This window comes from Juglans regia, chromosome 4 (assembly GCF_001411555.2).
Source record: "Juglans regia cultivar Chandler chromosome 4, Walnut 2.0, whole genome shotgun sequence".
In the NCBI taxonomy this organism is placed as follows: domain Eukaryota; kingdom Viridiplantae; phylum Streptophyta; class Magnoliopsida; order Fagales; family Juglandaceae; genus Juglans; species Juglans regia.
In genome coordinates, this window is record NC_049904.1 from 15,772,457 (window position 1) to 15,796,169 (window position 23,713).

A 23,713-nucleotide genomic window follows, 5' to 3' on the forward strand; every position below is an offset into this window, starting at 1 on the left:
AATATAATGATCATAAGTAGATTATTCAATGTAATCCTTTGTTAGCTAAACATATGCCCAAACTGGATATTTATTAATCTAAAAAAGTACACGAAATGCACAAGTTCAATTGATTTCCAATACAATTCTAACAAACTTTCACTTGTGCTCAAACTCAATTGGTTACAACTTTTACACCCGTCTACTCTAAATGATGCTCAAAAGTCTTTTGTGTTAAGATTTTAGTGAAGGGTATGTGAGACATTGTCATGTTGGGATTGCACTGACTATTTATATATACAATGTACTCAATCTTACTATTAATTGATAAGATCTCAAAACAATGTATACTTCTACCTATTTTATTTATAGGGAACTTTTCTGGAAGCATCATTCAGAGAAAATTATATGAACAAAGCCCCTAATTATTTTATAAGAATGTTTCCCTACAAGCATTACCCAATACATCTTGCATCAACATAGAACAAGAGAAAATGGATATCCAACCTCAATAATTAGGTAAGGAATAAGATTTGGGATTTTAATCACACCTTCAAAAGTGAACACGAGTTGGAAATTAAGTTCATCAAGTCTTTTACAAACAATTTATGTCAATAAATTTTTCTATGATGTGTCATAGATCATTACAGATCATAGGAATAATGGATAGTTTTGGTTGTGAAAGTATCTTCTCTCAGTTACTTAAACTATGGAATGGTTTACTTGACATATTCTATTCTATGATTATTTCATCCAGGCTTTGTATCTTCCACAGATGTTCTTAAACATGTGCATAAACCTCAAAATTTTGTTTTGCATGAAGCCTAAAGGTTTATCTAAGCAGCCCTAGCCCTAAGAAAGGAGGTTATTGTAAACAGTAATTTATGCTTTCGAGATTGATCTTTCTCAATTAATTATTCTATTCATGATTATATGTTTGCTTTCGATCGAGCGGAGAGGTTGAGCTGGATGATACAACTAGCTCATTAGTGGCATATTAAGTTGGAATGATGCAGAGGTTTAGATTGGTCTATGTTAGGATTTATGTAGGAGATGATTGAGGTATATATGGAGCAAAGAAATTAACCTCGAGTTCACTAAAAATCTTTCTTATTGCATGGCGAGTTTGAAGCAATTTGTTTTGTGGTAAAAAAGCATGATGGACTTTTGACAAAATGTTAAGCAATAAAAATACAATTTTATAGAAAGTTGGGGGTGTTTATATATCACTATAAGAAAATTATTCAATTGTGGCCAATTATTTCCTGTAAAAATTATTATTTTCTGCCAAAATAAATTTGTATTGGTCGCAAATAGTCATTCTCGTCGCATATAATCCATCACAAATGGTCTTCTTTTTTTTTTTTTTTTGTAGTGTCATTACTTGTCAAACAGTTAAGTTTATCCAATTTTTAAAACATAGGTGGAATCCATGCATGCATGTCATGTATGGTCATGCGCATCTTTGCAACCGTGTCTATTTGTTTCTTTTGCCTTTTAAATTGATTGATGGGTAGCGAGAACAAAGTAATTACATTATTCCTTTTTTCTCTTTACTGTTCTTTTATTTGATCTAGATAGGTTAATCTATGATATAAAATCAGATTTGTAAAGATTTCTTCTGGCAAACAATTTATTCTCCATGTGTGAGTTGCATCCCTCAAAGTCAATGTATAAACTAAATATTGAACTAGATTTTGATCTGTTGGCAATAAGTACATATACATATACGTACCATGGCATTGCCTAAGTCATCCCAAAGCCGAAGAATTGTTGCCGTAGAAGATATAATGCCAGGCATATTCTCAACAAAATCTTCATCTTCTTTAGTCATACAATGACCCAAAAGAAATAAGGTGTGAACTAGTACCACGTGTACTCCTGTGCTTACAATTGCATTCTTCAAATACTCGTCCGAGTTTAGAGAGTACCCGGAAGCAAGCCATCGTGCCTCCTTTAAAAAGGCATTGATCAAACTCGTCCACTGAAACAATCATGGAGGTGCCATGCTTTTAGTTTTCATAAACAAGCTACAATTAGACATAAGCTAGGAATATCAAATACTTCCATAGACATGATTTACCGTCTTTCTCAGAGATTCTATAGGGTTCAGCCCATACTTTTGATATATCTTGTAGCTAATTTCATCAGTGATATCATACAGAGCCTTGAAGCATCTCTTCATGCATTCGGGTAATTGTTCAAGGGCAGCAATATCCCATCTGCATGAAACAACTAATTATTACTGAATTATAAGGGTTGAAAACCAAAGCTGAGAGAATTAATCATGTACAATAATAGATGCATACTTGTTGATAGCTTCTGTGAAGAGGGTGAGCTCCTCCAGCATCCCATAAAGATCAAAAATGTCATCAATTATGTAGATGAGAGAAATGGGTTTTGCGAGCTCAACCCTGTCGTCTGACATTTCAGGATGTACAAGACAGACCATGGAACAAATGTACCATTTCAATGGTTGGTCCCTAGCAAATTTTAGCTCCTTGGCCAAACCAGTATCTCTCCACCATCTAAGACTCAGAGATTTACATTAAAGCAAGGCAAGTTATGATGTTGGTAATGATAATAGAACATGGTAATGTTATTAGAAACTTACTTCAAGACTACGTCAATTTCCTTGTGGTGCATGGATTGGGTCATATTGAAATCCATTTTCGCTAGTTGGTGTAAATCATTCATCAACCCTCCACTTGTGCATTGGAAACTATTTAAAAAACTTTTGGCCATGAACCTTGCCAAGCTTTTGTGACAAGGATTAGCTAAACAATTTTCAACAGCTCTAACTTGATTGTTATCAAGATATTTCACCTTCGCATTCAGCAGTACTTGCTCACTAAAGTCTCTAGCTTCATCAAGTGTGACTTCGCCTGGAATACTTACCTGTGAAGCTTCATATAAAGCCATCAATCCGTTGATATCTTCACTCAAATGTTCATTAAACTTCCCTTCCTGGTCCCTAAAGCTGTCAAATACATCTGTTTCAAACAGCAAATGCAATAAAATATCTTTAATTCTAGTGATACCAAAAAATCAAGTGTATGGTCAAACACAAATTCAACCGATTAGATGGGCCCAACAAGTTGATTCAAGGTGAACGCCCACTACCAACAAGTCAAAACTAGCTATGCATTCCCAGTGAGAACGCACGCACGGGATAATAATGATTGATCTATTGTCTTTTCATGCTTGTAATGGCCTCACGCATCAAGTACTAGGTCTAATATTGAAACCACTTTCAAATAGAATATTGTTCACAAGGAATTCCTCGATGCAATGGTAATATGTTGGGAGATAGTCGTCGCCCTCAATGGGGGCTATCCGCTTACAAATTGTCAATACAACATATATATATATATACCCAAGCACGTAGACCTTGCTTGCTACACTTTCATATTGTAAGATCACCACATGGTTTGTGATAGCCGTGGCGTTAATTAAGGAAAATCAATATCCAAAGTAAGCGTTATGATGGTTTAATAGATGATTAAGTATTGAATGAAAAATTAAAGAAAATAGGAAATGAAAAATGGGAAATGGAAAGATTAATCTCTCTCAAACAAACATATGTCAAAGATCTAGTGCACTACTTGGAGAGCAAAAAAAAATAATAGAAGTAATCCTATACAACTACTGAAAAATCTAGAATAATATAACTTGTCCAATTGAAGTTCTACCGAAGGTCTAGCGAAACCCTGAAACCCTAATTCTAACGAGTTCTCAATTTTAATGGATTTGAACTATTTGATTCCATTTTTAAAAATTTTTTAATATTCTAAAGCCTTTGAGTTTCTTAAAAGCAAAAACAAATGTCTTTAGTATCTTGCTTTAGGTCTAATATATTATTCAATGGTTGGATTTGATAGGTGTTGATTAGGGCGGGGTGGTGGCCCCCGCAATTCAGCACTCCGGCCCAAACTACTAGGCCGAAGGGTAAAGATCGGGAAATCCACCTGATATTCATGGCGGGCGAGCAGATACTAAGGACGGACTAGTAAAGGGTTGAGTTTTAACCGCTTACATAAAGTATAAAAGGGGAAAAAAAAAACCTAATCTACCTCTATTCAATTATGTTGTCTACTCTCATTAAACCTCTTTGGTTAGTGTAACCAAGTAAAGGCTCCTTTCCTGCCGTTGTGTAGGGTGGTGTTGCGTGGGAGGTTTTTTTTTTTCTCCTCACTACTATGGAGGGTGGGGTTGTAAGGTGGTGCTGGGCGTAGTAATTTAGGGTTTTGATTCCATTTCTTTTAGGGAGGTTATTTCAATCGGTGGTTGCTGTCCAACGAGGATGGCGGAAATTCTGAGTAGCATGTGCGAGAAACTTCCCCTCACGGAGGACGAATCAACAGCGATGGTTGTGGATATTGACTTGCTGGGAGATGTGATCGCACGAGGGGAGCATTGCCTGTTCCTTAATCTGTTCACGAAGCGTCACTACAATAGGGAAGCTTTCAAGCAGACTATGAGGCGTATTTGGCGACCTGGCAAAAGTATCAAATTTAGAGATCTAACACCAACAATTATGCTCGTGGAGTTTGAGGAAACCCAGGACAGGGAAAGGGTTCTTAGGGATGGCCCGTGGACTTTTGACAAACAGTTAGTCCTCACGTCCTCACTAAGGAGTTTGAAGGACAACTACAGATTCACGAGATTATTTTCACAGAAGCCTTATTTTGGGTTAGGATTTATGACCTGCCCATGATGGCGTCTAACAAGTATGTGGGAAACCGGATTGGGGAAGCATTGGGCAAAGTACTCAAGATTGATCTGGATCAAGATGAAGTGGCCTGGGGGAGTACATGCGCATTAGAGTGAGTCTGGATATCACTAAACCTCTGCTGCGATGCAAGAAAATCGCTCTGGGGGCTCAGAGAGATTGCTTGGTGCGTTTTGCTTATGAACGGCTACTGGATTTCTGCTATCATTACGGCTGTCTGGGACATGGTCATCATGATTGTGTTAGTTGGAAAGCTTGCAAAGCTACTGATACTGATGCAACCTTCCCATATGGGCAATGGTTAAAAGCAGCGCTATCTCCAAGATGGAGTGGTGGATGGAGTCAGTTGAACTAGTAGAGCCGTGGTGGAGGTGGCTAGGCAATGGATGAGACGATATACCGAGTAAAAAGGATACTGGTGCGGGATTCGGGGAAGAAAATGCGGATACGCCATCTGGCGAAACAAATCCAATGGGAGGGATTTCAGGGGATAAGATCCCAAATGAAGCTGACATTCAAACGAAGATGACACCAGATAAGATTGTAGAAGTGGGTGAAAAATTAGGGGAGGCAAAGGAGATTCAGTTGGTAGAGGAGAATAACGGCCATATAGCAAATGCCATCATTTTTCACATAGCAGGAAAAGGCCCGGAACTTTTAAAAAATAGGGGTGTTGCCTTGGGCCCGCCAAAAACGATAGCCTCCCTTTCTGTTGCGCCAATAGTGAAGCGTCGGGGCCGTAAGCCAAAGCCCAAGCATGTTGACTTGTTTAAGGCTAAGGAAATGGGAATGGAAGTAACGACTATGCACTCAAAGAAAAGGGATTCACTTTTACTAGACAAAGGAGATCTTAGAGCTTCGAAGAGATAATCCTCGATCTTACCTCAGGGTTTGGGAAAGGACGTGGAGACCGATGAAGTGGTGAGGGCTGTGGATCAGCCCCGCCGGGAACTATGAAGTGCTTAAGCTGGAATCTCTGTGGGCTTGGGAACCCACGGGGATCGCGTACACTTCTTGACCTTATCAAGAAGGAAGATCATGAAATTGTCTTCTTGCATGAGACAAAGGTGAATACCAGGTTTATGGAAAGATATAAATTAAGATTGGGATTCACTAATTGCTTAACAGTGGACTGCCAGGGCAGAAGTGGAGGTTTGGCCCTCATGTGGAAACCCGAGGTAAATCTACAAATCATCAACTACTCTTTCCATCATATTCATGCTTTGGTTAAATGTGATGAAAGGGATTGGATGTTCTCTGGCATTTATGGTAATTCTGTCTCAGATAGGAGATATGAAACTTGGGGCTTATTACGCCAATTGTATACGTCTGTAAATTGCCCTTGGGTTCTCATGGGTGATTTTAATGCGATCCTAGAACCAAATGAGAAATGGGGGGGGGGAACAAGAGAAATGAGGGACTTGTGGAGGATTTTTGCTCTACTCTTCTTGATTGTAATCTGCAAGATTTAGGTTTCAATAGGGGACCTCAGCTTACTTGGTGTAATGGCAGAGAGGGAGAAGAGAGGATTTGGGAACGCTTGGATAGATGTTTGGCATCTCCTGGTTGGGTGGAGGTTTTTCCTAACTTTGTGGTGATAAATGGCTCAGTGTCATATTCTGACCATTTACCCATCTGGTTAAATACTGAGGGGGTTCCACAAAAGGTCAGACGGGAGAGAATCTTTAGATTCGAATCAATGTGGGTGGGGCATAAAGATTGCGAAGACATAATAAAAGGGGTGTGCCAAGATGGAACGGGCATGGGGAATATGGTTGAGGCCATGAGAAGAGTTAAGAAATGCAGTTTTAAACTAAACACCTGGAATTGTACCTATTTTGGTTCGGTCCATAAGAATTTAGCCTCAGCAAAGGAGAAACTACAGGCCTTGCAGGAAGAGGATACTATATGTACAAGAGTTGAGGATCTTAATAGTGCAAGGAAGGAAGTCCAACTCTGGTTGGAAAGGGAAGAACTGTTATGGAAGCAGAGGTCGAGAGTATTATGGCTGCAAAGTGGAGATAAAAACTCAAAATGTTTTCACTCTAAAGCCACGCAAAGGAAGAAAAGGAACTATATTGCAAAACTTCAAGATTCTGAAGGACAGTGGAGAGAAGGAGCATGAAGGGATCGTCTTATAATTGAATATTTCCAATCACTTTTTCCTGCCTGTACAGAAAGGGGTGCATTGGATATATTGGAGGGGATGGATAGCAAACTCACGTCTGAGATGACTTTGGAACTGGAAAGGGAATTTACAGCTGATGAAGTGACTTATGCATTGAACCAAATGCATCCTAGCAAAGCCCCTGGCCCTGACGGTATGTCCCCTCTTTTTTATCAGAAATATTGGCATGTCATTGGTGCTGATATTGCTGCAACAGTCATTAATGTACTGAATACTGGTGTATTTCCTGAGGGTCTTGATCATACTTTGTTAGTTCTAATCCCCAAAAAGAAGAATGATATGGATGTTCATGACTTTAGACCAATTAGTTTGTTTAATGTCATATACAATTAATCTCTAAAGTTATTACCAATCGACTTAAAAGAGTTCTTCCCTTCATTATCTCTGCAACACAATCTGCATTTGTACTAGGGAGACTAATCACAGATAATGTGTTAGTAGCTTATGAGTTGGTGCACTTTCTAAAACAGAAGAGAAAGGCGAATAAGGGGTTCATGTCATTGAAGTTAGACATGTCAAAGGCTTATGATAGGGTCGAGTGGGATTTTTTAGAAGAGATCATGTTGAGGTTGGGGTTAAGCAGCATATTTGTGGGAATAATTATGAAGTGTGTAAAATCAGTATCCTTTTCAGTTATGATAAATGGAGCACCTTCAAATCCTATCATACCTTCTAGAGGACTTAGGCAAGGGAACCCTTTGTCCCCTTAGAGCATTCTCATTGGATTAGCTAAAAGCTAAATTCAATGAGAATTTAGCTATTAGGTGGATAAATTGTTCACATTGAATTAGCTATATTCTAAATATTTGGAATATAGCTACAGTAATATCCAAACTAATTTCTAAATTTGGAAGACACTATTCATTCATCAAATCTTTTTTATATTATTTCTTTCTCTTTCCTTTTAATATTAATTATTTCTCTCTCCATTTTAAATGACAATTGAAAAAATATAATTAGAATACAATTACAAATTAATATATAATATTATAAATAGTAAAATATGAAAAAATAAAATAAATTCGTAATTAAAAAAATTAAAAAATTTTCAAAATTATTAATTACTCATTACTATATAATGAATAAATAGATAATTCAATTTGGAGATTTGATGTGAATAGTCAAAATTAAATTCATCTTATATTATTTTATTGTCATATAATGAAAAAATGGCTATTCCAATATAGAGATTTATATAAATGGAATAGCTAAAAGTTAAATTTATCTTACATTCATCAAAAATGTACTTTAATTTAGCTATTCCAATGAGAGTGCTCTTACCTATTCTTATTTTGTACAGAGGGCCTAATTAGGTTGCTAAAACAAGCTGAGGAAGTTCAGACTGTGCCAGGGATCAAGGTGTGTAAGGGAGCTCCTCGTATTAATCATCTACTATTTGCAGATGATTCGGTCATTTTCTGTAAGGCTGAGATGGGTACTAATATAAACATCCAGAATCTATTGCATAGATATGAAGTGGTTTCTGGTCAAAAAATCAACAAAGAAAAAACCTCAGTTTTGTTTAGCAAGAATGTCACAGAACTAGTCAAGAGGAGCATTTTATCAATGTGGGGGGGGAAGCTCAACACAACACTATGAGAAATACTTGGGATTGCCCCCTATTGTGGGGAAATCTAAGACCCTAGCTTTTGCTGAAATAAAAGGGAGAGTATGGAAGAAACTACAGGGCTGGAAAGAGAAGTTTCTGTCTATTGGTGGAAGAGAAATCTTGATTAAGGTAGTGGCTCTCTCAATCCCATCATATACAATGAGTTGTTTTAAGTTACCAATGAGTTTATGTAAAGATTTGGAGAGGCGAATGGCTCAGTTTTGGTGGGGGCAGAGGGCTAAGGAGAAGAAAATCCATTGGTGCAAATGGAGCCAGCTTTGTGAACCAAAAATAAAAGGGGGTTTAGGTTTTAGGGATTTGAAACATTTTAATTCTACTCTACTTGCTAAACAAGCATGGAGAGAGTCCTTAAGAATGAAGAGTCCCTCCTCCATAAAATTTATAAAGCTAAGTACTATCCCCAAAATTCTTTCTTTGAATCAAAGTTGGGTTTTAACCCATCTTATGCATGGAAAGGGATATCGGAGGCAAGAAAGATTTTGATGGAAGGGTGTCAACTGAGAATTGCAAATGGGAACACGGCTAGAATTTGGGAAGATATATGGGTATCAGGACATAATGCTTTGAAAACTAAGATGGCTCTCTATGAAGGGACTAACACGGCAGTGAAGGTTGCAAGCTTAATTGATAGACATACGGGGTGGTGGGATGTACAACAGGTTACAGCTCTCTTCAATCCAAATATTGCTGTTGATATCCTCAAGATTGTGCTCAGTCCAGGTAGGTATGAAGATGTTTGGTTCTAGAGACATGAGAGGAGTGGAAATTTTAGTGTCAAGAGTGCATACAGATTCATGAAAATTCTAGAATCACAGGGCGCACCAGAAAGCTCTACAAGAAATGGTGATAAGAAGTTGTGGAAATCTTTGTGGAAAATGCACATCCCTCAAAAATTTTAAGATCTTTGCATGGAGGGCTTGTCATGATGAGTTACCTTCTAAAAATAATTTGTTTAAAAGAAAGATTGTGGAATCTGCCCAGTGTGAATTCTGTGGGTTCCATTATGAAGATCTCACTCATGCACTATTTAGTTGTCCTGATCTCCTTGCTGCTTGGAACGTGTTCATGCCTGGGATAAGTACTCTTAATTCTACTGATTCTGTTAAAGAGGTAGCTAGACAGATATCAGAAATTGGTGATTTATCACAACTGAAGAGATTCTTCCTCATAGCCTGGGCCTTAATCAATCACGCATTGAGTCTTCAGCAGCAAACCTCAACTATCTGTGACACTCCAGGTTTGAAAACTGTTGCTGGTTGGATTGCCTTGCTTTGTCAAGCTCAATATGGATGGGGCAATGTTCTTTGATTGTCAAAAGGCTGGTGTGGGGGCTGTGGTGCGTTATCACGGCAATCAGTAAATCAAATCAGAACCAGAGGTATCGGAAGCTGAATGAGTGAAATTAGTAGCTATGTTTCGAGGCTTAGCTCACGTATGGGTTTTACTAAGATAATCCTAGAAAGTGATAGTCTTATATTAGTAGAGGCCTTACAAGCCGAAGGGGAGCCTTTGTCAGTGTTGGGAAACCTTATTTCTGAGGAAAAAAGAATGTTACAGCAGTTTCAAGAGTTCAGGGTGCAATATGTTCCACGTTTGGGGAATCATGTGGCTCATTTCTTGGCAAGACATGCTTGGAGAGTTTATGATGTAGAGATGTGGATGCATTTTATTCCTTCTTTTATTGCTCAACATGTTTGGTTGGACAACTCTCAGATGTAATTCAGAGTTATATGAATGAGTGTTTGAAGTTTTATCAAAAAAAAAAATTATGTTTGTCCAGTCACCTCTCAACCTTCCATCTCCCACACCTCTCATTCCTCACCTCTTCTTTTTCTTCACTTATTTCTTCTTCTTCTTCTTCTTCTTCTTTCCTTCTCTTCTTCTACTCTTCTTCTTCCTTTTCCTTTTCTTATTATTTGATTTGTGGCTTTGTGCGACCATGTTAATGGCATGAGAATAGATGTAGATTGATCTCCCTGTGCAGCGTAGCATGACCCACCTTGGTTTATGAACATCTACTCCAACTAGGATCTTATAGAGCAATTCTCCCGAACATTTCTTGGAACTATGTCAATCGGTGACAATTTCTCCACACTACTTCAAGAAACATGGGATCAGCTTTTAGCAACCATTTCCCGTTTATTTGTATTTTATTTCTTGCTATGTATTAATCTATTTTTTGTATGTGTTGGAGTCCCTCCTCCCACCTTTTAAACTATCAAACAGTTTAATCTAATGAGTAATACTATTCTAAATTCTTTACACCACATACTGCTTACGTAGCAAATTTAATTTAGAAGATAAATTTTAAAATTCGGATCTTACAAATCAAATTTTACTATTTAGGTTATACAGATGGTGTGATCTACACACCGACTTGATAAATCTAATATAATTATTTTCCATTTATTATCTCACTCAACAATTGCTCAAGTAAAAATCCCAAGAAACACAATGTTACTTTGATTTGGACTCTTTAAGTAACCTATAAAAACCCAAAGTATATATAGTTTAATTGACAGACCATTCGTCACTTCAACTTTTTTGAGTCCATTGTTGTGGACTTTTTCATTTGCTATAAGGATTTTTAGAGCTACATGGTTGCAGAGATCGAATTGTTGCTCGTGGTGGAATAGATAGGCCAAGAGGATATCCAGATTTTTCAAGCTGTAGAGATTGAGTTGGTGCTCATCGAAAAAGCATAGAATGGCTGGAGGTCTAGAGCTGTCCAATTGTAGGGATCAAATGGGTCACTCATGGTGTTGCATGCCAGATTAGTCACTTCACGGATCTTGTAAGTGTTTCTAATAATTTTAATTTTAAGTTTTAGGTGGTGACTTACACCCGGAGTGATTTTAGATTTTGAAAACGTTCTTCAAATGAGTTTTTACTTTGTTACCAAGATTCATGTGTGTAGATTGTCTCTTGTGTTCTTATTTATTTAGTTAATTGTTAACTTAAATTGTTCAATAAATTTAGAAAACACCTATCCACCACCCTCTAACACAAATGTTAATAGGGTTGAGTTGTGAGGAGTTATAAAAACAAACGAGACATAAATATGAGTGAAGTGACTCTAATGATCAGTCTTCCTCATATGAGGAAAATGTTAGTTTCACGGCCTTTGACTCGTCTAATGGAGGTAACTATGATTCAAGTTGTAACGGTATGCAGTCTGAACATGAATATGTGACTAAGAATGAACCTGCATGAGAATGAATAAGATTTGCAACTAGCATAAATAAAAGTCTATGAAGAGTGCTCGAAAACAAAAAAGATCAATAATGCAGATCTTAAGAAGTTATATTATATATAATATATGAGAATGAAAAAGACAATTTATTTGTCAAATTAATTGGATGAGTACTCATACGCTACCTGCGATACTTTATTAAAATCTAAGAATATTATGTTGAGTGAAAAAAATAAATCACTTGAGAAGAGATTAATGGAGTTTGAAAATCATTTGAATAAATTTTCTAATGATCACACAGAACCAGCTAATTGTTTTAGGCAAAAGTTCTAAGGGCATACAAGAGAGAATTCCTTTTTACAAAAAAAAAAAAAAAAGAATTTTTGGAGTGGTAAAGACTATGAGTGTTATTTTGAATAGGTTGCATAATTTAGAACAACATGAGTCCTCATGGTCATATGTATTTAGGGGGAGTGGTAATGTCTTACCAAGTATTAGGGAGAGACCACATGCCTAGGACAACTCTTCATGCTTGATCATACATCCTAGTGCATTAGTTTTTAGATTGCTTTGTATTTTTAAATTAAGTTTGCATTACATTTTTTTTTTCATTCACAATTACTTTCAATTGTCTTTTTATTAAAAATAAAAAAAGATTATAATTCAAATTTTTCAAAAATATTTTTATTATACATGAATGAGATTAATTTTCTTATTGTGCTTAATTTTGATATACTCATTATATGCATATTATGAAAAGGGTATAATGTTTTAAATATTTCAATTTGAACATGATAGGCGTATCGCATGTATTTGTGTTTTGTACATCTCAATGCACACATAACTTAATTGATCGACAAATTACCACATATGTGAGACTTTAGGGATGCAATTAGGGACTCAAAGAAGTATAACTAGTGAACAGAATTGACAACAGACTAGACAACTTTTATTATTGTACACTCATATATGCTAAATAAAAGTACTCGATATAAAATATTATCTAGCACTTTTTTCCCAAATAAAAAAGGCAAAGACAAGTAAATCATAGCACTTATTTATATACAACAGTGAGTTTGCTCGTATTTCGGTGATTAATGAGGCTACAGAAGGCGATTTTGGCGATTTGAAATTCTATGATTTTGGATATTCCTTATTTTGCGGAGTTTCCAATTTTGGTGTTTTTTAGTTTGTTTTGCTAGGGTTCGGCCATGGAGGCCACCCTTCCCCCTCCATTAGAATCCTCTACGGCGGGGGCAGTTGTGATTCAGGGGGCAAAGTCTTTTGCTCAAGCGGTTTCTTCAGCAACGCAGACCTCTTTCAAGCTTCCGATGCGATACCCGATGGAGATAGATGGTGAACAAGGATTTGTTTTCTCAGAGGTAGAGATGTCATGAGGACTGAAAGAGGTCCCAATTGTTATCTTTATGGATGCTCTGCATGTGCAGGTGCATATGAGAAGTGAACGTGATTTCTTGCATGGTTGGGCTCGTGAAGGACGTACGATGAGGGATTCCACGTTTCGCTTATTCTGTTGGACCAAGGACTTTCATCTGGTGCATGAATCTCCACTTGCACCTCTGTGGATTTTTCTGCCAAGGTTGCCACTTCATCTGTATCGTCCAGACTGCCTACAAATCTTTGCAACTAGGTTCAGTCGTGATCTGGGAATGGATAATGCCACGCTTCATAAAACCAGGGCATCTAGAGCTAGGATGTGTGTAGAGGTAGATTTATCGGCTGAACCAGTGCAGGGCTTTCCCATAGTCTTATCGGCTACGAATAAAATTTGGCAGAACGTAAAGTATGAGAGGCATGGGTTCCACTACTCTAAATGTTACTGTCAAGGTCACACTTCAGTGGTATGTCGGGCTGGGAAACCAGAGGGGGAGAAGGTGCATAGGAAGCCTCTGTTCAAGCGGGTTTGGCAGGATAAAAATAAAAAGGTTGAGACGGATTTGAAGGAAGGGGTGAACGATCGGGAAGTAATAGAGTCAGCACAGGAAGGGGCGGTAGATGTGGTGGTTTTAGGTGCCGGTTCCTCATCTGATGCGGCAATAGAGGACAAGTTAAAAGGAAATGAGGTGATAGCATCTAAGGCACAAGCTTCTGAGACGGATACGGAGGATACTGAGAGTTTTGAGGAGATAGAATGCGAAGTTGATCCATCCATTCATGTGAGCGAGGTTGCGATGCTGAAGGATGTCCCCATACTGTCAGAAAATCCTGCGCTAGATGAGAATAATCCTGCGCCCTTTGAGAAAAATCCTGTGTTTTTGGATAATAATCCTGCTCTCTTTGAGTCTGAGTTCTTGATGAATGGGAATCCTGGAGTCTGGAATATTATAGGTTTGGGACTGTCGAGGAAGAGACTTAAAATTTTAGTTAAAAAGCATCGGGCGACAGTTGTGGTGATTTTGGAGCCTTTTCACAAGGAATAAAAAATGAAACGGCTGGCTGGTTTCTTGGATTTTTCAAAGTTTTGTTGTAATGAGTCTTCAAAAGGCAAAGTGTGGCTTTTTTGGAAGGATGATTATGAGTTTGAGGTCCTTCATATGACGAATCAATCCCTTTCGGGTTGGTTTTGTTTGGGTCCTAAACAAGTGTTGGTGACCTTTATTTATGCCAAATGTACTCAGTTAGAACGACACAGTTTATGGGATGAACTTGAAAGTATTTGTCCTGTAGCATCCCCGTGGCTAGTGGTAGGGGATTTTAACGTAATACGCTCGGATTCTGAACGTATAGGGGGCATCCTCATCCATTTTCGGTAATGACGGATTTTAATGTATGCTTAGATAATTGTGGACTTGTAGACACGAGAGTTCAAGGTAGAAGTATGTCTTGATGTAATGGCCATCAGGGTCGGTCCTGAAGTTGGGCCAGGTTAGACCGAGCGGTGATGAGTATTGCTTTCTTTAATTTATTTGGCACAACTTATATGGAATATCTAATGAGGAAGTTGTCTGATCATTGTCCCATGGTGGTTCATTTGTGTGTGACGAGACTCTCGTATGGTCCTTCTCCTTTTCGCTTCCAAAATATGTGGTGCTCGCATGACTCGTTTTTTAAGTGTGTGGAGGAAGTATGGACTCAGCTAGCAATCAGTGGTAGTGGTTTGGTTAATCTAGCTGCTAAACTGAAGAAAGTGAAAGCTACTTTGAAAATTTGGAATCGTAATATTTTTGGCCGTGTGGATATATCGATTAAGGCTCTAGAAGAGAAGGTGGAGTTTCTAGAGTTCCAACTTCAAAATAGAAATGACCCGGCTATTGAAGAAGAATTTTTGCTTGCTAAACAGAAGCTGACCGAATGGGAAGCAAGGGAAGAAATTCGACTGGCTCAGAAGGCAAAGAGGAAATGGCTACAAGAGGGGGATCAAAATACCCCTTTTTTTCATGCAACTATAAACCAACAGGGGAAGAAGTCCACTGTGTCATGTATGAAGCTTACGAATGGAACAGTGCTTTAACGCCGGAGGATATTCATAATGGGGCAATAGTTTTCTTTCAGAATTTTTTGTCTTCAAGGCCGATTATGCAGCCTACGGATCTTTTGGAATTGGTTCATCCTGTGATTTCAGTTGATGAAAATAATATGCTATGTGCGGGGCCGACGGGAGATGAAGTTAGAGCAGCGGTTTTCTCCTTTCCGAAGCATAGTTCGCCTGGCCCGGATGGTTTCGGATCTGGTTTTTATGTGGTTTGTTGGGAGATTGTGAAGAATGATGTGGTCAAAGCAGCGCGAGATTTTTTTAATGGTGAAACGTTACCAAGGTTTTACTCGTTCTCTTATATTGTTCTGATACCAAAAGTGTCGAACCCAAAGAGTTTTTGACAAATTTAGGCCTATAAGTCTTTGCTCGGTGGCTTATAAAGTCTTTTCTAAGATTTTGGTTAAGAGGTTGACTAGTTTACTTCCGAAACTGATTTCACAGGATCAGAGAGCTTTCATTCATGGGCATAGTATTTTCAAAAATATTGCACTTGCTCAAGAGATGGTTCAGTACACAAGAAGACCCAGGGTGGCAATATGTTTTTGAAGGTAGATATGGCCAAAGCGTATGACAGAGTTCATTGGGAGTTTCTTTTGTAGGTCCTGCATAGCTTTGGTTTCAATGATAAATTTTGCAAGTTAATTGCAGAATGTGTCCAATCTCCTTGGTTTTCTATTATGCTCAATGGAACCTACAAAGGCTTTTTCCACCCTTCTAAAGGTTTGCGGCAAGGTGACCCTCTTTCACCGTATCTTTTTATTATTATGGAGGAAATTCTTTCTCGTTTTTTAGTGAATAAATTTGGGGAAGGAAGATTGGCAAGTTTTATCAGCCAAGAGGTGCTCCCTTGGTGTCGCACTTACTTTATGCAGACGATTTGTTGGTTTTCACTAATGGGGATGCCAGGTCTTTACGAATGTTGTCGAAAACATTAGAGAAATATGAAAGCTGGTCGGGCCAATTAATCAGTACGGAAAAATCGGCCATTTATTTTTCAAAGCAGATAAATTTAGCTCGAAGGCATGAATTGTTAAGAATTTCATGCTTTGTAGAAGGGTCCTTTCCGACTACTTATCTTGGTGTGCCTTTAGTGACTGGGAGACTAACGGCTAGATCGATTGAGCCATTGGTTAATAGAATTCGTGAGAAGGTGGTGGGTTGGAAGGTTAGGCTGCTATCCCAAGCGGGTAGATTGATCTTGTTGAAGCATATGCTCTCTTGTATGGCCACTCATTTGTTAGTTGTGCTAAGTGTTCCGTTGGTGTCTTTGAAAAAAATAAACTCCATTTTGTTGTCATTCTTTTGGGGGAGAGTAATGGCAGGGCGAAGCAGAAATGGTACCCTTAGTCCAAAATGTGTTTGCCGACTCTGGATGGGGGTTTGGGAATCAGAAAATTTGGGGAAGTACAGCGATCACTCCATATGAAATTTGCATGGCGTTTGTTGACATTGGATAATTTATGGACCCTGTTCTTTAAGGCTAAATATGTGAAAAGAGGTCATCTGGCTCTTGCAAAAAACACACCTGCTTCAGATTAAGGAGTGCTGGGGTACCGATGGTTGGAATTTTGAATTGTTGGAGGAGTTGGTGGGTGTTGAAGCTATGGGGAAAATCGTTAGCTCTGTTTCGCCAAAAATGGAAGGGGTTGATTGTCTCATTTGGAAGCCGATGTCGGATGGAATTTTTTCTTCAACAAGTGCATGGGAGGTGATTCGTTTAAAACAAGAGAAACTTCTAGATATGGAGTAGATTTGGCATAAGCTTCTATTGAAAAAAATCTCGATGTGTATGTGGAAGGCTCGGTTTCGCTGTTTGTCGGTGGACTCTAGAGTGCAGAGCTGCGGTGTGTCATTGGCATCTAGATGTGATTGTTGTAATGACAGGAACGTGGAGACTCTGGAGCATGTTCTGTGCACTAGAGAGTTTGCAATGCAAATTTGGGAGAGAGCAGCGTTGGAGATGGGGTTACCGTTCATGTTTGCGAGAACTTGGTGGGGACGTGTTCTCCATTGGTTTTCATTGGCTAGGAAGCCTAGGGGCATATTGATCAGGCTGTTACCAACTCTTTTTACTTGGAGTATGTGGCAACATAGGTGCAAAGTGAGAATGGAAGGAGTTGCTTGTTTGGTGGAAGGAGTGTGGCTTTCGATAAGGTGTTGGCTCAGAAAATCGTTTCAAGAACATACGAAGGGAGGGCCTGTCTCACCGTCTGAGGAAAGGATGCTTGCTGAGCTTGATATTCCTCTGGTTTGGTACCATAGACGCAGACCAAGTCTAGTTATGTGGATGGGAGTTGTAGGTGAAATCCAGGATCTTGTTGGGGGGGAGGGGGGGGGCGGTGTGATCTGTGATGTTTTCGGTAATGTTAAAGGTGTTTTCTCAGCTTGTTTTGGGTAGGGAACGAATAATGAGGTCGAGCTTCATGCTCTACATGCGGGAGTGGCGTTGTGTAAAGAGTTGGGATTCTTTAATATGGAAATTGAGTGTGATTCTAAAATAATAGTGGATTGGATTCTTTCAAAAAATTGTACAGTTTGGTATCTTTGAGATTTTTGGGAGGAGACGATTAAAGAGCTTCAGGGTGTTCACTTTATTATTCGAAATCAATATCCGGAAGCAAATGAGGTTGCAGATTATTTGGCTCGACAAGGTGAAACAAGTTCGACATGTAGATATGAGGAGGGTGGGTTACTCCCCCGCCATGTCAGGGGTATCCTTCGTATTGATAAACTTGGCCTTCCCAACATTAGAGCTTAATTGGTGCGTCGTTGGTTTACTAGGTCTGTTTAGTGGTTCTGGGTCTTATTTATTTGGTTTTTTGGGATATAGTTGGTTTGGTTGGATTTGTAACCAAGGTTTTCCTCCGCCATAAGTGAGGGTTTTTTAATAACATTGAAAAAAGGTCACTCGTGGATAGGTGGCCCTGACTCTTTAAAAAAATATATATAGCACTTATTTATACATAAAAGGAAAAAAAAATAGAAAAAAAAAAAAAGGAAAAGTTAGCTAGGGAGAATGCCCGGTTTGGATACACAAAATCATATCATCTCATCTCATCATTACAACTTTCTCAAACTTCCATACAAAATATAATAAACAATTCAACATTTTTAAATCTCAAAATAAAAATAATATTAAAAAAATATATTCTAACAATATTTTATTCAACTTTCAACAAAACATCTCACATCATCTGAACTGCATAACCAACCGAGACCTAAAACTTCCAAAGTCCTAACAACATTAGGTTTGACCTTTTATCCAAAAGAACTGTTTCCTTTATAATAATGGCCCAACCACAATGCATCTACATGTTGCCATGCATGTTATTGGAAGCTAGCTAGCTAATTTCCTGCAATCCAATCAAGAAGAAGAAAGAAGAAAAAAAAAATAAAAAGGGTGCTGCTACTCTCCCTCATAAGTTTAAAAATGACATGCTTATTTGGGACTGACTTTTGTTGTTTTGTTTTTATTGGTTTTCGAAATTTTGAATGGGGAATGAAAACAAGGAGTTACATTTGGATGTATTCATGCACTAATTTTTTTAAGATTTTCTTACAGCCCAAATATGAAGACTACAGTTCTTAGGTCTTTGCAAGCATTCCCACTACTCACAGATAGAATAATCTACAGTTCATATGCTTACTTATACACATTTAGATCAAGACAAACTCACATATGGTCAAGTAGAAATCAACTGTGAACCCATAAAGAAAACAATCGGTATAGGCCTAAACACGTACAATTATTATGAGCACCTTCTACACCATAAAAAAAATTTTAACTCATTCCCACAAAATTATAAAGTCACTAAAGACACTATATAACAATGTGTAACACGAAATTACAAAGAAAACAAAGTCCAAATTAGGGTGAAATTAGGGACACAGGGGCTCGATTCCGGAATGGCTCTGTGAATGGAAAACATTTCTCATGACCTAATGCACCCAAATCATAGTAATGAAAAACGAAAATAGAGAAAGAGAAACTCACTAGGGATCTGCAGAAGACGGCGGCACTGGGCAATCGAAAACCACTTTGCGAAGACGAGAGCGCGAGAGAGATGGATGGAGACCAATTTGCTGAAATACAAGATCACCGGCGCCGGCGAGGCGGCGAGATGGTGGCGAGAATAGCACCGGAGTCGACAATCGCAGTCAAGAACAGCAGAGAGAGTGAGAGAAAGGGGGCGGGAAATGGGACAAATCGCGAAGGGGGGAAAGTTTTGGGTAGGGTGGGAGAAATAAGACGCCCGCGGGGGAACATTAATTTTATTCGTATTTCCGGCGCTTCAATGTCGCCGCAAATAACAAATAATTGGCCGCAATTAACTGGCCATCTATTTTACGCTGACAACGTCGACTATTGCGACGACAATCTACGCCGCAAAAAAGAGATGTTGCGTCAATTATTCACTTTCGACGAAAACTAAATGCTACTACAGTTAACGACTCCTATTGCGTCGAAAACATATCGCTGCAATAATAAAAAATCGCCGCAAAAAAAAAAGTGAACATCAGATTGCGAATTTGAGCTGGAACTCAACGACGGCATGGAAATCGCTGCAAATACTAGTTTTTACCGGCGATTATAGTTGCGGCGATATTAAAAACGCTGGAAATGGCCCTTTTTCTTGTAGTGATGGTTTCATGACATAGTGCTTGTGAAGAAACTAAAGGTTGATTAATTAGTTAATTAAGCTTAGACAAAGAATATTTGTGACATACACCTATATATAATTTACCCCTAGATTTTGCGAAGTAGAATATTTTATAAAATGCATGAACATGTTGATATTCTTTAGAAGTTCATGAACGTGGTTAGAACTTAGACGATCATATATCGGATATTCAACTGCATGCATGTGTTTTGAAATTCCAATATATAACACTAACCACCTTAATTAATTGACATGATGATGAGTACTCAAAAGTAGTAATAACTAGCTTATAACTCACCAGCAGGCACATAGTAACCTCGTTGTCTCAAAAGTCTAAAGCGTAGGGCAGCCTCTTGAAGCGCCTCGTGTCCACAGTCGCCAGGATCAGTAACGTATTTTACGTATTGCCTTCGTAAAATTTCATCAATCTCTTCCTGGAAATAGTGGTCAATGCTCAGGCGTTGAACCACATCAATCATGTTTAAACTTTCAAATAAATCTTCTCCTATTTTCCGCACTCCTTTTCTGCATTCTTCCAACACTGTTGCATGCTCCAGTACGCTAAAACCTCCCTAATTCAATTAAACAAACATAATCATCAGCTTAAGACATTACGCATGTTAATTTTTAAAGAAAATTAATAGCTAGGAAATATATATATATATATATAGGAGATACAGATCATCAAAAATAAAACAAAAACTTAATTACTTCATTGGCAGTAGAAAATGCCATGGATCGAATGATTATGAGATATATGGAGATGGAGGAGGAGGGAGTGGAAGATATATTGAGAGAATAACGGATCGAGAAATTTAGGTTTCTAGATCTCATAAAATGTCATTAAATTCATCTCCTCGTCGCAAATACCTAGTTATTCATGATTTCTTTTTGCATACATTTATTTGAAATTAAAGGCTAAATGCATCTATTTGTAGATGGCAACATTTAATATGGCAAACCCATGAGGCAACCTTGCTCGATGGCATATAGCTAGATCACCCCTAGCTAAGTACTAGCCAACAAAAACCTTAGGCCTTTTTGTTGAGATGAGATGAATATTATGCTAGAATATTACGAATATAGTCCATCATAATACGGTAATATTTGAACATTTTTTTTCAAATCTTATTAATTTTATCTTTTTTTAAGATCTTTGTTTTATTTATATATATATATATATATATGTATTCCTACATTAGGTTTTTTTCTGCTTTCAGTACCTATATTAATTATAAGGATAATGCTACAGCTCCCGCTGGAGGCTCCCGCTGGAGCTGTAGCACATATTTGTATGTATTTTTTTTAATTTGTTTTTTATAAAGATTTTTTTAATTTTTTTTAATAATTTTAAAAAATAAATTTAAAACATCATTAAAAACAATTTTTTAATCAAAAATTTAAAAAGAAAATTATTAAAAAATACTTCCTTAATCACGAAGTAAAATAAAAAATCATAAAAAAATATTTTTTATTTTACTTCGTGATTAAGAAAATATTATTTAATAATATTATGAATTTTTTTATTTTTTAAAAACATTTAAAATTATTTAAAAAATCTATATAAAAAAACTAAAAAATACACAAAATAAAACACACTAGAGCTCTAGCGGGAGCCCCCAGCGGGAGCTCTAGCATTTTCCTAATTATAATTAGTTTTAGTTTTACAGAATTTATATTACATATTTATGTTTTGGAAATTAATTTTTTAAAATTGTCTATTTTATTCTATATTATTTTTAACATCTTTTATGTTTTTTGTTTTATATAATTTTTTGTTGGAGTGGCGTATATATATATGTTGACTAGGCATTTTTAAGTTTCTAAAAAGCTAATTATATACAAGTAACATGCTTATTTTTAATTAATCGTGAGTTGCCACATGATCAGTAATTTTCATTAATCAATTAAACAAAATTGAGATAAAATTAGGAGAATGTTGATATATGGCCGGTAATGCATGCCATAAGAATGATTGTGAAACTTTTTCTACCCCATAGACGAGTTTGAAAAATTATCAAACCCAAGGATCAGAAAGCAATTATAAAAAAAAAAAAAATGTAAAGAGTAGTTGAAAGAAAGTCAATGAGTATATTTATGATCATGGCAATGAAGTGACTCTCAAGCTGGGAAAACATGCTGCTCCCTGGTGGTCACGACACTCGAATACTTGATGATCGAGGAGTTAGCCGTGAGATGCGAGCAACATTGATTAGCTAGGGAATGTAGCAATCCCTGAGAGTCATGATTCCTTGAGGAGTGACGCATTCTCCAGTGAATGTTTAGTGAGTAACCATACACACACAATACTCTTCACAGCACTTTTCATAATACATAATGTAAAATGAAGGTATTTTTGTAAAGTAATGTTATTGTTATAAGATATTTTACAATAATATCCTTCATTTTAAAACATGATTGTAAAATATGTTGTGAAAAGTATTGTGTATTTTTCATTTTTCATTTTCCCTAACTAGCTTGGGTTGTCACAACCTCACTGCAAAAAAAGTCCATTTCTCTTCTTTAAAATTTCACCAATTCTAGTGCATACACCTGAATTGGTTATTTCACTACAAGTAAAACGAATATTTGTAACATTTTTTTACGACGAAAATAACTATTTAATTTAGCTATGAAAAATAGACTCATTTTAGCTGAATTAAATAATCATTTCGCTAGAAATAACTAGTCGCAAATAAACAGTTTTCTTGTAGTGTTTGAAATGAATTAGAAGTACGTACGTGACGAGAAAAAGAAACATTTCATGTCTTATTTTATTTCAGGTAAAATTCCTTTTTGTATTATACTTGCTTTGGTCAAGCTAAGTTAAGCTGTTGATAATGGTGGCAAGAAGTGTACAATGGAGAGGTTTGTCAAGCAACATATACGAAGAAGTTAATGTAAACAGAAACAGTGATATTCTATGTACTAACTAGTATAGATGCAAATGACATGTAGGTTTTAGAAATGTAAATAGCAAGTAGACTTTCAATAGTAACATGGGCCTTTTGGTAATAGCAGTGTAGTCAGTTTGTTAGGAAAGTTGAAATGAAGAGGCTTACCCCTATGGAGGTCCCATGACCATCAAATTAATTTGAAAGAAGAAACATTGTAGGTAGGGCTGAGCAAAAATCTGACAATCCGACTCCAAATCCGACTCCGCTCCGGCTCCGCTCTGACTTCGCTCCGACTCCGACTTGTCGGAGTCGGAGTCGGAGTTTTTTTCCTCTTGAAAGTCGGAGTCGGAGTCGGAGTCGGAGTCGGAGTCATTGATGAACCGAATCCGGCTCCGCTCCGATCCGACTCCGACCCTCCGCCTCCGCCTCCGACGTGACCCTCCGACTCCGCCTCCGATTTTATACATATTTTATAAAAATATGTGTTTTTCTATATATTAATTATTTAAATTTTATACAACTATATCTTATATAGTTAGTTAAACTCAATAATATACTAGTTAAATAATATATTTATACTATAATATATAGACTAAATTTACTAATAATAGTTTAGTATATGACTATATGTAAATATCATACTATTAAAAATTTACAATATTACTACCATGTTGTTCTAAATTACTAATGTATAAATATAATAGCATGTAATACTAATGTATATATAATATACTATAAACACTAAGATGCATAATAACATCAACATGTAATATTGTAATACATATACTAATGGATAAACACTAATCTATAAATTTATAATAACATATAATACTAATGTATAATAACTAAAGTATTATTCATATAAATTTTATATAACAATATCTTGTATTAATTATATTTTTTGACCTAATAAATTCTCAACATATTCATTTTGATA

General features: G+C 37.0%; 1 protein-coding gene across 1 annotated transcript in view; it reads right to left on the reverse strand.

The window, feature by feature from the left end:
• The window catches only part of LOC109004686 ((3S,6E)-nerolidol synthase 1-like), a 28,473-nt gene extending 7,859 nt beyond the window's left edge, over positions 1-20,614 (reverse strand). Inside the window, exons 1-6 of the mRNA XM_018983315.2 lie at positions 20,591-20,614; positions 20,178-20,451; positions 2,594-2,972; positions 2,289-2,507; positions 2,063-2,201; positions 1,715-1,963 (exon numbers count right to left, since the gene is read on the reverse strand). Coding sequence (XP_018838860.2) covers positions 1,715-1,963; positions 2,063-2,201; positions 2,289-2,507; positions 2,594-2,972; positions 20,178-20,451; positions 20,591-20,614 — 1,284 coding nt within the window. The remainder of the gene's footprint in view (positions 1-1,714; positions 1,964-2,062; positions 2,202-2,288; positions 2,508-2,593; positions 2,973-20,177; positions 20,452-20,590) is intronic.
• Between the last annotated feature and the right edge of the window lie 3,099 nt (positions 20,615-23,713).